The sequence below is a fragment of the Thunnus albacares genome, chromosome 1 (genome assembly GCF_914725855.1).
Source record: "Thunnus albacares chromosome 1, fThuAlb1.1, whole genome shotgun sequence".
NCBI lineage: Eukaryota > Metazoa > Chordata > Actinopteri > Scombriformes > Scombridae > Thunnus > Thunnus albacares.
In genome coordinates this window covers 32,936,180-32,950,937 of record NC_058106.1, presented here as the reverse complement: position 1 = coordinate 32,950,937, position 14,758 = coordinate 32,936,180, and the positions used below count along the sequence as shown (strand labels likewise).

At 37.8% G+C, this 14,758-nt stretch overlaps 1 protein-coding gene across 1 annotated transcript; it reads left to right on the top strand.

Moving 5' to 3' along the window:
• The first annotated feature begins 1,148 nt into the window (after window positions 1-1,148).
• Window positions 1,149-14,021, top strand: LOC122985107 (inactive serine protease PAMR1-like). Its single transcript, XM_044355508.1, has 11 exons — window positions 1,149-1,551; window positions 2,599-2,769; window positions 3,121-3,246; window positions 5,128-5,242; window positions 6,083-6,300; window positions 8,575-8,769; window positions 8,887-9,081; window positions 9,796-9,862; window positions 11,476-11,735; window positions 11,968-12,308; window positions 13,087-14,021. The coding sequence occupies exons 1-11, from the start codon at window positions 1,446-1,448 to the stop codon at window positions 13,657-13,659; spliced, it is 2,367 nt and encodes a 788-aa protein (XP_044211443.1). The 5' UTR covers window positions 1,149-1,445; the 3' UTR covers window positions 13,660-14,021.
• Window positions 14,022-14,758: the final 737 nt, after the last annotated feature.

Genomic DNA, 14,758 nt, shown 5'->3' with positions numbered 1-14,758 from the left:
AGTCAAGTTTTTCACACTACCTAGTCCAGCACCAAATGGCACACATATACTTGACTAGCTAGTGAAGAAAGTCAGGAATTGGTGGACACCAAACCAGAGCCTAAAAGAGACTGAATATTTGATCTTTTTTGCTTTATATCTGCTTGGTGCTTGGTAACTAGGCTATGCTTTGTCAACAGATTAGCCATTGAACTTCATGTAATGATACTATGTCATAGCCATCAATGAAACCTGTGGTTATTGCTTCAACAGGAAAATTAAGACACTGTCCTGCTAACTTTTCATGAGCTAATATTGTTAGCTCTGCCTTCTGCTTTGTGAAAAGTTTTCTGATAATCCAATAAGTAAATGGTTTATTTATCTTAACGAGAAGGAGAAATTTCTCAAGTCATAAAGAAACACTTCATCCTTCATTTTTTTCTGGAAATTTGAAAATCACCAAATTTGGCAATTGGTGGTTTTACCTGGACAGCAACAATGATCTGCATAATCTTGATGTACTGTAGATCACTTTTTTTTTTGCACTACATAGTAAGCCAAAAGTCCCAGAATCTCTCTATCATCACCCGAATATGAATTTTACAATCCAGGCTATAGTATTAATTAACAGTTGAAGTCAGTACTATCAGTCTCAATCTGTCTGCTTACCACCTGCTGTAACAGAGAAAATAAGAGCAGATATCAAAACATGGAAACTCCTAGGTAAAGGCTTAAGTAATGGAAAAGAAATCTTGGGCATGAAATGTGCTGTGACGAGCCCGTCGGCCTCATTGCTCCTGGCGAAATCTACGGAGAATGACATCATAAACATTTCATAGGGTCATTACAAAGGACATCTGTTATCTGTCTTCCAAGAAGTTGTGAAATTGTCATGTCCGGCATGACAGCTGGTGGTGAAGCAGTAAATACATTTGTCTTTATGCACATGAAGAAATGTAAACTTTTTTTTTTTTTTCACATGGCTTTTCAAGTATTAGGGGGAAGCTCATTTTGCATATCTAAACTTCAGGGAGATTCACTGCTGTTTTAACTTTCGCTGTAAACTGACGGATGGAATTATTTTATTTCCTCTGGACTTTCAACATCACTTTTCACTGTTTTACTCATTAGCTTTATTTTCCTCAAATGCATTTTCCACTTCCTTTGCCAGTAAGTATTTTTCCCTCGTTACTATTGCAGAGCTCTGCACTCATTCTAGCAGCAAGAGCAGAGCAACAAGAGCTGTCTGCAGACTTTTGCAAAGGAAATTCAGGATTTTACGAATGAAAACATTATGGAGGGAAAGAGTTAAAGATCTCTATATGTTATGCTAAGATGGGGAAAGTCATCGTCCATGGCTACGTCACATCTTAAGCAGACAAGGAAGATCTCTAGGTAATACTGAGCTAGTCCTACTTTCTTGGAACATACTTGGAAGTTTATCACTGTGAGCTTGGCAGCAAAACATGTTCACTTTCTTCATAAGAAAAATACCAATGCCCAACTTTCTGGACTTCAAACACTACTATTTCCTCCTCATTTTCTGTTTCTGTGTAACAGCTTGGCCACATGGTAAGTAAAAAGTTTTTTGTTTGCAGTTTTAATTTGATATTGATATCATTCTTACCGTATAAAACTTTGTAGATGATCTTTATGTCACTTTGTGAGTTCTCCCTGAAAGTGTTGTCCACTTTTAACAAGACATATACTTAGACATAGACTTACTGACTAACAATGGAGTTATTTCATAACGATGACTCACTTCTGCTGCTAAGACTTGTCTCAATTCATGCTACAGACTCACATGCCAAGTGCCTCCATGCAATAAAAATACCCCTCATATATTCTATATATAGCTCCTTCTGTGGCAATACTCAACATAAACTGGACTTATCAGTTAAAGTTTAACATCTGTCAGAATTTTACAATGTTAATTTAGCAAAGAAATCAATAACTTTCAATGGATGAAATGAAACGTATAATGAGGAGTCCTCTTTGCACTGCTCTGTGCAAACAACACACTAATGTTATCTTTGATGTGTTTGAGTGCACAATAAACACAATACTGAAGATAGGTCCATTAACACTCTATAAACCGTTCAAGTTAGGGTTCAGAAAACAAAGCTGGCATGTTCAATTGGGTTGTGGAACAAATTTGAACCTGTTTTTGCATCCCAAGCTGCTCAAAATTGTATGTTATTGTAGGTCAGAGTTCACAAGGTGGGTATACAATGTCAGTTCAAGATGTGAGATTTGGGTCACACACAGCATACAGTCCAGCTTGAGCTTGACATCATCTGCCATAAAATCATCTGCCAAGATAAATTGCACAACTCTGCAGCTGCATGGTTTTTTTTTTACATGGAAACTCCAATCTGCCTTTTCAGATAAGAGGAACTTAAAAAAGGACAGATTTGCACCTCTACTCTGTTCATTACATGTCTATAACCACATGTAGAAACAGAAATATGTTGTAGCAGTTAGTGCAACAACTTAGTGTAACTCCATAGCTGTATTCTTTTAACTTCTTAGAGCCAAAAAACACAAGTGTAAGGAGTCAGAGGTTTCATAACATGGACATTAAGATTGCTGCCAGTGTCCTTTGCTTTTGTTTCACAGCTCAAAAAGGGGACAACTGCCCAAGCTCTGAGTGGAGTGTCATGTGTCGTCCATGTTGTGAGTACCACCTGATCCAGTGTCGGTGTCCCTCACAAGGGTTGAAGGTGGGCTACACTGTTCCCTGCTGTCGAAATGCCCTGGATGAGTGTGACCCCTGTATCATTCACCCAGGTACAGTCCACTCTCATTGTCACGTACAGATATCCTTAAATCTGCAGTAATATGTAAGGTGCTTATTTTATCTTAATACCAGTTCTGCCATTACTTCTCATGCTATCTAAACAGTCCTCTTTTAATTACTTACAAAAAGTTGCTGCTGTCTCACACAACAGATTGTATTCGCTGGAACACGCCTACGACACACCGGGTGTTCAAATTAACAAATGTTAAACCTTTGAGTTTAAACGAATGATTATGGTGTTATTGGTCGGCAACCAAGAGTAGAAAATTAATTTGAAAATGTTGCAAATTATTACTTTTAGGCTACTTTTTCATCTTTTTTTCTGCTTTTGTCCTTCCCAGGTTGCAGTCTCTTTGAGAACTGTAAAACCTGCCACAATGGAACATGGAGAGCCAATGATGATTTCTTTGTCAAGGGAAAGTATTGTACAGACTGCCGCCAAGGCTGGAGTGGAGGAGACTGTAAAAGTGAGTTACTTACAATGTGCTTCTGATTAATAAAGGCACTTTCTTGCCACAGAATGAGCTGAATTTTCTGAATCACGATGTAACCTGAGTTAGTAATAATAAATAGTCATATGATGGATATGGTATTATGACTGCCCTCATAAAATATGGATTATATAACTGTACATAAATATCCAAAATACTTTCTTATGAAGTTGTTTGCCATATGTGTAAAATATGTCAGCTGTATAATTCTTGGAACATCAAGCAAAATGTTGCTCTGAGGCCTCACACACGTCATACATGCTTCACCCCATCATGCCCAAAAATGCAAACCTGTTTACTCAACTCTTTGGCTTAATACACCATGTAACAACTTTTTATTTGTTGTTTGTTCCTGTGTTATTTCCTAATTGCTTATGCCTAATACAAATAGAAAATGGCTATTATTGTCCTGTGACCAGGACAGTGATATTTTGGAATTAACCTATTTCCAGTGGGAAAACAGATGAACTACTGACTTCTAAATCTTTTGTGGTCACTTGTATAACTTTAGTATAAATACATGTTGATTTTGATTCATATGTTGTTTTTTCTGACTTTATGTGAATGGAAATGTGCAAATTCTTCACTCATTTTCCCACTGGAAGTAGGTCAGTTTCAAAATATCATTGTCCAGGTCACAAAAGCAAAGTTTGAAGGGAATAATAGACATTTTCTATACTTTTTAGGCATAAACAATTAGGAAATAACTCTTACTACCCAGAAACAAATAAATTATTACATACTGATATTTCTTTTATTGCTCATAAAATTTATTTTTATAGATATTTACTAGCCAGTTAACTATATACAGTTATCACCATTTTAGAAGTTTTTAAGTTTAAAGGCTTATGTGCTTTTAAATACTATCACTGAAAAATAATTGATCCATTTCAGAATGATTGACAGGTCTTTTGATGCATAGACTGACAATATTTGACAACTAAAATTACTTACTGTATAGAACTTTAAACAAATATGTTTATATTTGCAGCATTTGTAACCATTCATAGCAAGTACATACTTTTTAATTATGCATATAGCCTGTAATTCGAGTAACCAGAAGTTAAGGAAACATAATTCATCAAATAAAAATATTTTGTTTGTATCGTAGTGAGGAAATACCCAAATTATTGATGGAAAAAGGGTCCTTGGGGCCATAATCATAATCAGTACTGTGGTCCAACACTCTAGTTGTAACATACTGTAAGGACACTTGGTGGCGACAATGCTTTGTTTTTGAATTTCAGCCAGCTCAGTTGTTACAGCCATGATGAACTGCAAGTATATAGCTGAAATTCATGTTCTCTAAAAATAATGAAATATTGATGATGACGATACCTGTTTTTTCTATCAAGAGCATGAAAAGAAGCATTTTCCTACAGCAAAACCATACATAATCAGTGGAAATCAAATGTGTACATGTATAGTCCTAGCTGTATTATTCTACAAATAGAGGGAAACAAACAGGTTTTCCTGCTTGCCGCTCCTGTTATTCATCGTCACGGTATTTTTCCATTCTTTATTTTTTTCATTTCCCGAGGGGAAATCGCCACTTGGATGCCATGTTCTGTCAGTTTGACACACACAGGAAGGAATGAGGCCTTTGTGCAATTCATGTTGTCCTACACAACCTGCTTAGTGCGTGCATAGGACCAACTGACCCTGCATTCAAATTAAACAGGCTGTATAATTCCACTGTTTGCTAAAGGGACAAAGCGTACAAAAATGTTTGTGAATTCTATTGGTGGGATTTTCCCTGTTTGTTTTGCTTATTTAGTCTCCTAAAGAGGACACATGCCAGCGTGAATACAAGCATTATGTACAATGTGAAAGTAATTACAATTTTCTTATGAGTAGCCTGTGGAGGTGTCATTCAGCGAGCTCAAGGTCACATAGTCCTGGAGAGTTACCCAACAAATGCTCGATGTGAATGGAGAGTGCAAGCACAGAGGGGCAGCAGTGTCGAGCTAAGGTGGGTCTCTTTTTTTCAACACTTTCACACAAAATCAGTTTTTATTGAAAGGAAAGAAATATCTCAAACAGAAAAAAAGTTCACTCTTTATTTGTAAAGTCAAGTGTTGATGATCAACTCGCTCTAAGTGATAATGTGTTTTTAACTGCTGCATCTAAGGTGAAAATTAGTAGGATTTTATAGTTTGTTTGGATTAATGAAAGGGCTGGAGTTGAGAGTAGTAGTGGTAGGATTGATATTAGGCTAAAGTCAGGGCATGGATCGCCATAGTTTGAACAGATGCTGTAAATAATTAAGTTGTTGGTGCTTTCACTGCTTAGTTCCCTTCTCTGGTTGAATGTGTTCTTTCAAGGTGAACTCACATGGTGTAACAGTATGTCTGAGATCAATAAAAACGTGTCCATTGGATACGATTTGATTTCCGTCAATCAAAACACAGATAACAAACTGCACTGGATCCGTTTAATGATTAAAATCTCCCTCGAATCTCGAACATAGACTGATGTAAGCAGACCTGTAAAATGTTTTAATCACTGCATTCGTCAACTGCCTCAGTAAACTTACTGTCTAATGTTTTGTTTTTGTGTGCTGAGCACTACTGTACTTTTCCATCTGCAGTTGGCTCTTCATGGAATCAAATCAGTGTCAGACTGTCAACTGATGTTGACACCAAAGCACAATGGATAGACAGCCCTGCATGAGCCCACATAATTGGACTTATTGTTTACACAATTCTTCACCAAGAAGACCAGTGTTAAGTCCTTTGTTTTGGCTTTGGGAAAAAAAGGTTAAAGTAACATACGTTTTTTTTTTTTTGCTTTTTTTTTTGTTATACTGCAGGTTTTCACAGATCAGTCTAGAGTCTGACCATAACTGTCGTTATGACTACATCGAAGTGCGTGACGGCGACGAACTGAGCTCCCCTGTGATTGGACGGTTTTGTGGGGATCAACCACCTCCTCCAATAAAAAGCTCCAGGAACATATTACACATCCTGTTCTCCTCAGATGGCTACAACAACTTTGATGGCTTTGTTCTTACTTTTCAGGAGAGTTCAGGCAGGTATAACTTGTAGAACATGTTAGCAATGTGAATGTTACTTACACATTGGAAGCTTACGGCATGTGCACAGGGTAGCTATGATAATAGAAGCACTAAACAGTATAATGCAATCTGATACACTGGCCTCAAAATAATGACTTCATTATAAATGTTATGGTGGATTTTTGCTTTACTAGAGTCCATTTTTTGCAGTATTATTGTATTATATTGCATTGTAATGTACAGTGGTTCTGTTATTTAGTCCACACCATGTGTAAGCATTAGCTAATTCATTGTTTAAGGTGGTTTTCTTTGTGGTACCCATAGAAAAAGAATAACAAAGTATCAATGTGATATTCTCATCCATGATATTCAATAAGTATCTACTTTAGATACATATATCATGAATACATGATACTCTGCCATCCTTTGTGCAGTCTGCAGCCTATGTCTTTGTTTGCAGGCACCATATCTTGGGCACTCTTGGTTCTGCTGTGTGTGTGCAGCTGCCTTACACAGGGCAGCGTTCTGAGACGGACATTCAGCGGAACAGATTTATTATACTCATCTCACTCCATTTGCCCTCTTTGAAGCAAATCATGCATCTAACTTGCATCACATTTATCCAGTCTTTTCCCTCAAGGACTCTTGCTAGCTAACCTAAACAGCCAAAATGGGTGTAAGGGCCATCTCAGCAATATGTCTTAAAGGATTACAGTAAGATTCACAACTCAAATATCTGAGAATTCAGTTGTTGTAGCATATGATTGATATTAGGAAAAACTCACTTATAAAAAAGAAAAACATCTATGGTAATATAAAATAAAGACCAAACTAAAAAGGTAGTGGTTTTTGGAGAGGCAGCAATTCAAGGGCTCCAATTCCTTCTTGCTTAGGTTAATTTTGATTTGATTTATTTATTTATTGAATGGGACAGTGTGCAGTTTGAAACATTAAAGATGCATTGCACCAGAGTTAGCTTGGAGCTAATTTGCATCTGTAGTCCCCAACAAAAAACACACAACAGCACAACAACAAACAATAAAAAGCAACAAAACAACCCCCCCCCCAAAAAAAAAACAAACAAACAAACAAACAAACAAACAAAAAAACAAACAAACAAACAAAAAACCCCACACAGAACACACCATACAAAATACAAAGCTACACACAGCACATCACATACACCCACAATGTCAATTAGAAATAATGAAATGACTGAACTCAGATTGGTCTTTAGTACATGTTTCAATCTGGTCTTGAATGCATTGATAGAACTACAGTTCTTCATATCATCAGGTAGGGCATTCCACTGAGTTGTGGCTTTCACAGAAAAAGGTGACTGCCTAAATGCAGTGCGACGAAATAGTATAGTACAATCTTTTATAGAGGATATTCTGGAGGATTTATTGGGACACTCCAGTCAAAAAGCTGTAACTTGCGGGGTCCCACAGGACAGTGTCCTAGGGCCATTGTTCTTTTGACAACATGATTAAAAGCAGTCTGCTTGTGTAATCTTTATTTATGCAGGCTATAATGCATTCAACTTCAGTACAAAATATGTTGAGCATCTAAGGGTATTGCAAACTGGGAGGGAAAACAGATATCATCTGTTTTTGGAGCTCAAGTGAGAAAATCTCCAGATTTTTTAATTTAAGGTACATTTAATTAATTTAGATGAGTTTTGGATAACCAGCTTTCACACGTGGGAGGATATGACAAAATGTTAAGCCAAATTTGTCAAAATACTAAATCATTGTCCAGGAAATCTAAATCTTCTAAATGCTGTTGCTAGGGCTGCAATTTAATGGATTTTTGATTTTGGTGCAGTTTCCCACAACTCATTAAAAAAATTACCTTAATATGACTAAAAATAAGCTTACTATAGTTAAACCCAAATTGCCTCCCTTCTTGGGAAATTGTCAGAATCTCAATTTATTATTTTACTGTGGAAAAAATAATTATTCAAATTAAGTTAGGTCTGACTTAGAAAGCTGTAAATAATGTAGTTCCTCCTTATTTATCCCATAACTGTTTGAATATCATCAGGGATTGCCATAATTATGCAACAAGAGGTCATTCAACTAATGTTATTCCTTTTAGGGTGAAAATACATGCAGTGTTTTTGAACAATAACCTGATGTCAAAAACAACTGCAGAATGGGAGGGGGGTTTAACGCCATCAATTTTGTTTTATCTATGTGAGTTCAGTGAATTGTAAAATTATAACACATGTAACACATTGTGAACATTTGTCCTTCATTTATCACATCCTCAAAATTTCTCCACAGTTTCAGTCGTCAAGAATCCAACGTGTGCATCCCCAGAGAAACCAGTGAATGGATATTTGCTACCTGTATCTGGCCTGAAGGAGGAGCTTGTATATAACTACCATTGCCATCCACCTTTCATACTGATCGGCTCCCAGCAGACGACCTGTATGCCTAATGGTACATGGAGTGGCACACCTCCCACATGTGTAAAAGGTACTTTTTCAACAGGTTGCTTCTGGTCCTCATTTTCGGTGTTTATACAGCATAAAAGCCACATAATGCACTTATTGGATGAGTTTTCTCTTCTCTCTCAAACACATACTCATACAGCACAAACAAACACGGTCCGGTGTTCCCCTCCACCCAAATTGCTCAATGGCTACTACAGACCTGCTCCTGACACAGCTGGAGGCGCACAAACGATTGAGTTTTCCTGTAAAAACTCTTACATTCTGAGTGGAAACCACAAGAGTACCTGCCTCACTAATGGATCCTGGAGTCACAGGCCACCCAAGTGTGTGAGAGGTATTTGTTCTCAAAAACACATTAGGGTTGGGAACACACTGTCATACACATAAAGTAAGCTATTTTTTCACTTCATTACAATGTGAGGATGACACAAAATGTTTCCAACATACAGTAAGTCTCATTATTTGTTTATGTGATACTCCAATTACCTGAACATTCACATATCCTGACATGTAAAAAGCAACAATTTTGCAATTAGAGCACTATGATTATTACCTTGCGAGGCAACTGGATTCGCAAGATCACAACATCAGGCTTTAAGTTATGTCTGAATTGCTGGTGGTTCAGACCAATCCTCTCAGGATTCTCGCATGATCTTGTGATCTTGCAACTCCAGCAGCCTCACAAGGTAAGATGGTGATAGACGATGATAGACAGATGGGTCATCCTATCAACTGCCAAGTATTTTTTGAAAGTGCCTGCTCTTTTCCAAACAGTTTCCAAGGCCAACTTCTCAGATGGTTCTGATGAGTGTATAGTAAACAAGGCTATTTGTTTGAAAGGATGGATCAGTAATGGTTTTGAATTATTCTTTATAATGAATATGTTTGTCCCTGATATTTTATTCATAGAATTGTGCTTGTTAATTCTAAGTAACTCAACCTTCTGCGCACAATTATTCATTTTACTGCAACAGAACTGTTTCAGCAATGGGGTTTCAGAAACATACTCTCTTGGACTAATATTCACCTGTTTCATTTGCCCTTTTAGCCTGTCGAGAGCCCAAAGTGTCTGAACTTGTGCGACAAAGTGTTGTAAAGCCACACCTTATATCAAGGTATCCACTGCGACACTGTACTGTGTGTATTTATATGGTTTTAGTCAACTTAAAGCCACCATGTGTGGGATTTTTTTATGTTCTTTAGGCATCTTTAGATTCTCAGAAACGAAATCCCTGTGAAACTGGGTCCAGTCTATATGTTGTCATTCAAGTTAGTTTCCAAAGTTGGATTCGTTGGAGGAGGAGCAGCAGTGTGCATTGTCTGACCCAGTGTCTTTGTTCATACTGCCACTGTGGGGCGCCAGAATCAGAAATGTTGGAAATTTACACATGGTGGCTTTAAAGAACAGAGACTGCAGGATTTGCAGGATTTGAGGTTGAGCCTGTGGATAAGATAAGTCACCCACCTGTATGTAGTCCAAAAAAAAAAAAAAAATCATGTCATCATACAGGTGACTGCAGCAGCAATTTGTGTCTCAGAAACTGAGCAGATGACATATTGATAGAGCCTTTATTTCATTATAATAGATTATATTGTTTTTAAATTTTTTGTTTGTTTGTTTTTACAAATATACCCACCATTGTTAAAGTTACATTCTCTGATTTTTGTAATAGGGTCACCAAATTCCACCGAATCCTCAAATTTCCTTTCCATTTTGATACAAATTTATTGGATACTGAAATAAAATCAGGGGATGTACCTTTAAAGGGGACCTATTATGCTTTTCCTTATTTTCAGTCATTTATGTAATGTTACAATGTCAGATGTTCATACTTCGTCAACAGGTCAAATAATGAGGTAAATATATGTAGAAGTAACCCCTGTGAGCAAAAAGCACTGGCTTCAGACTGCTCCGAATGCTTGGTTTCCAACATTTTTTTCTACTTTCAGCCCGAGTCAACGTCAGCTCATAACGGATTTATTTATGTGGACATATGCTCCATGCACAGCACGCAAGTTCACTGCTCCACTCCACTGATATTATGCTATTTTTCCATTGTTAATATAATTATCTCCAAATATGTCCACATATTGTTGTTTTGACAGTTTTTTAGTGCTGCTAATGAAGCTCTGATAATTCAGTGAAGAACATGTTTTATTCCCTGTAACTTCTTCACAGTAAGAGTCTCTCATTATTTAGTCTTTTTTTTTTTAAATCTAATTTAAAGCAGTAAAGCAGGAAATGTTGGGTTTGCATAAGCGGTAACTTAACACAGCTCTGATATGGCTACCTCCTGGCAGGCTTCCAGAAATATGGCGAATCAGAAAAGAGAGGGTTCAATGGGAGGGAGGCCTTAAAGAGACTTTAAACTGCCTGTTAAGAGACAGAGGTTGAACTGAGGGGCTGCAGTATAAGATAAATAAGGAGTTCTTTGAACTGTGAATCATTCAAATCTACTCTAGTGGTGTCCAAAAAAAAAAAAAATAGAGAGCTGGAAATGAGCATAATAGGTCCCCTTTAAGAAGAGCTTGAAAGTCCATTCTTGACCTTGGAAATAGTAGTTTGACCAAAAAAATGGTCTACTTATTAGAAAGTAGCTTATAGAGTTTTCTTCCTTCGCTGATGACAGCCATGATCATTTAATGTAGTGACAGTTTGCCACATTAAGTTATTCACACATGTGTACATGAGGAGCTATTTAGCCAATACCTATTCTCTTTTCCCCAGAGGGAGTCCAGATCAAAGACTTCGCCTCTCATCCACGTATAACATGCATGACTTGTTGTCTGCTGGCTTTATTCCACTAACTTTGGATAGACAGTCCAAAAAAAATGAGGCTCCCTTAGAGTTTCCTCGTGGCTTTCACCCAGTCCACACGAGCATCGAGTACAAGTGTGCCTCACCTTTCTACCACCACTCCGGAAGTTCCCGACGCACCTGTCTGAAGACTGGCAGGTGGAGTGGGCGCCATGTCTCCTGTTCACCAGGTGAGAGCAGCAGCAGTTCACTTGTGAGAGAAGTGAAACCTGAGTCACTGTGAAGGAGAAGGGCTAGAGATAGGATTGTTCTACCTCAAATGTTTTGTAATGTCCCTGTTGAGAAATTAAGCTTTTCTATAACTGAAAGACTAACCAACACAGTGTGCCTTTTTTCTGGTAAATTTGTTGTCAGATGACTTTGACACTCTCTTTCTCTTCTCTGACTGTCATCTCCCCACAGTGTGTGGCAAATTTGACACTTTCAGCACACACAACCTCACAGACACTCAGTGGCCATGGCACGCAGCCATCTATATCCGCTCCCCTCCTGATCACACCACCAGCAGCCACAGGCCCCCTGTAATGACCGTGTGGGACCAGCAGGGGCCCTCAGAAGAGTCCACATTCTGGTACCTGGCCTGCAGTGGGGCTCTGCTCAGCCAGCGAGGCGTCCTGGTGGCGGCTCACTGTGTGGTTGAGAAGGACAAACAGCAGCCGCTTCACCCGGCCCATGTGAAGGTTGTTGTAGGCACACAGTACCAGACATCCAAGAATCGGATAAAAAGCCTGCGCTACCTCAAGGTACAATACATTCTACTTGTCAGAAAGTCCCAACTAGTGTGTGAAAATGCATCATTTGTTTTAAATTTCTGACCTTATTTGATGAATCTGTTGAAAACGTATTGAGATCTTTTCCCCTGTGGTGACTTGGTGGTCAAACCACAACAAAATACTGCACATAGCCTAGATATGGTCATGTCCTTTCACAGTAAGCATGGATTCCAAGGTTTGGTATCTAAATGTCTTCTGCAGTTGAAAATTGCCCAAATCTGGATGAAAAGAAAGGTAATAGTCATTTCCATTGGGGTAAAACATCAGTTATATTTGATCTGGAAAATCTTTTCAACCAAATGTGTAACCTCAAAGCATACATGTTTTAGACTGCAAATTACCAAAACCATGCTTCTAGTTGTCTTTTGATGGTTTTACATCTTCCATTACGTGTATTTCTGTACACCTTTTTATTTTAAGGTCATACTGTGCACAAAACTTTCCCATGATTTCAAGACTTACCAAACAGCAGATGAAATAATGGAGTATTAAGCAAAGACTCTTCATTAAACAAACATAATCCTCAGGATAAGTTTTTGTTTGTAAATGGTAGAGGGTGAAATCCTAAGGCATTTAGATGTACACTTAAAGCTTTACTGGGATATGAATATATTTGACTTGGATTTGAAATATTTGTGCATCTTGAAGTATATTAGCTGGTCTAGATTGATATTCTAAAAACTTCTTTAGGAATCAAGCTTTCTCAGGTATTCTGACTTCCAATTTTCTGTCTTTTCTGTCACAACAGGTTTCAGACATCTTGGTGCATCCAGATTTTTTCTCTTCACCAGACTCTGATGTGGCTGTGCTCAAGCTTATGGACAAAGCCAAGATCAGTGAGCGTGTGTTACCAGTATGTCTACCCGAAATACAAGGAGGAGAGGTGATGGCTCAGGAGGCTTTTACTGTGGAGTGGATGTCCCCAAATGATCACAAGAGTTCAAGCCGCTACACTCCCTTAAGCCAGACGAAACTTGTTGAGTTGGGTGATATTGCTCAATGTGAAAGGGCATTTGCTAAAGGAGGAGCACATTCCACAGTGCTCAGTCACAATACATTGTGTGTCATTAGCAAACCATCCAGTCCTCAAAGCCCTTGTCCCAGAGTTATCCCAGGCATCGCAATCACACCGCCTGTGTTTTCATCCACAAGTGGCAACTTGTCCAGTCACGAGGAGACTCAGGGAGCCTCTAGTGCAAGCTGGCAGTTGCTTGGTTTAGAGAGTTTCATCTATGAGGAAACAAACTGCCACCAACAGACTTACACAGTTCAGACAAAAATAGCCAACTTTCGAGACTGGATAAAGGAAAATATGAAGTAGATATTTTTCAAAAACTTTAATTTAAAGCTGATTTTCAAGAATTTACCTTTTACATCTCCATTTTGTTCCAAATTTGTTAAGCTCAGAGATGATAAAAATGGTGGAGAGGTTCTTGACAGTGATAATGCTGTGATAATTGAGTACCTGCTATCTACAGTATGTCAATATCATGTGCGGTGAGAACTCCACTTGTCTGTCTTATGTGTGGATGTTACTGCTCTGTATTTGCACCTGTTAAGCCAAATGAACTTCAAACAATTCATTATGAGCTGGTCAAGATACACACCCTCATGATCTCTGAATGTTATATACTTTGGAAAAATTGGATAAAGATTTCAAAAATAAAGAAATTCTCCAGATGACATTTTGAGTGTTTGATCTGTATCTCAGCACTCCACCCAGGTAGTATATGATATTTTTAAGTTCATGACATTATTCCTAGTGATAGAGAAATTTGTACTTTTTCTTAAATGTACTTATCTTTTGGCACTGTGCGCTTCAAGCTGTCTCTAGATCCAGGCTTAAATCTTAAGGTGACTTTGTAGTCAAAGACGCTAGCACAGTTTGTCTTCAGAGAATAGTTTTATTTTATTCACCTACTGTGTGTTTATTGTTTTCATTTATTATGTATGCTTTATCCTGTTCTGGTTTGATTTTCTCTGTGAAAAGCAACTGAAGATATAATAATATAATTTTACAAAATACTTGTGAAGACTGTTTTAAATAGAGACCTACAGAGTCCTGTACAATCAAAAGTAATCTCCAGAAGGTCAGAGTGCAGAGTTTCTATCTTGACTCTCCATCCTGCTCTGACCTCTTGTGTTTCTGGAAGTTAAAAATAAATCCCAACAGAGATAAGTCCTCATTTGCAAAATAAAACACATTTGTGAGCAACTGTGCAAACAGTCATAAAAAAAACCAAACATTTAAAGTTGATATTAGTTGATTTTTGTTCATAGTTTTTAAGCATTCTTATGCCTTCCATATATATATATATATGGCTATTATAAACCACTAACATTCAAACATCTTATACTTCAGAATGCAATTAGGGTTCATAGTCCTCATTTGCATGTATTGCCAAGCTATGCATGTGTGC

Excerpts from the sequence above, each read along its gene's own strand:
- LOC122985107 (XM_044355508.1), top strand. The coding sequence starts at position 1,446 with ATGTTCACTTTCTTCATAAGAAAAATACCAATGCCCAACTTTCTGGAC. Across the intron at positions 8,770-8,886 it reads ACCTCCCACATGTGTAAAAG|CACAAACAAACACGGTCCGG; the intron begins GTACTTTTTCAA and ends ATACTCATACAG. Across the intron at positions 9,863-11,475 it reads AAGCCACACCTTATATCAAG|AGGGAGTCCAGATCAAAGAC; the intron begins GTATCCACTGCG and ends TCTTTTCCCCAG.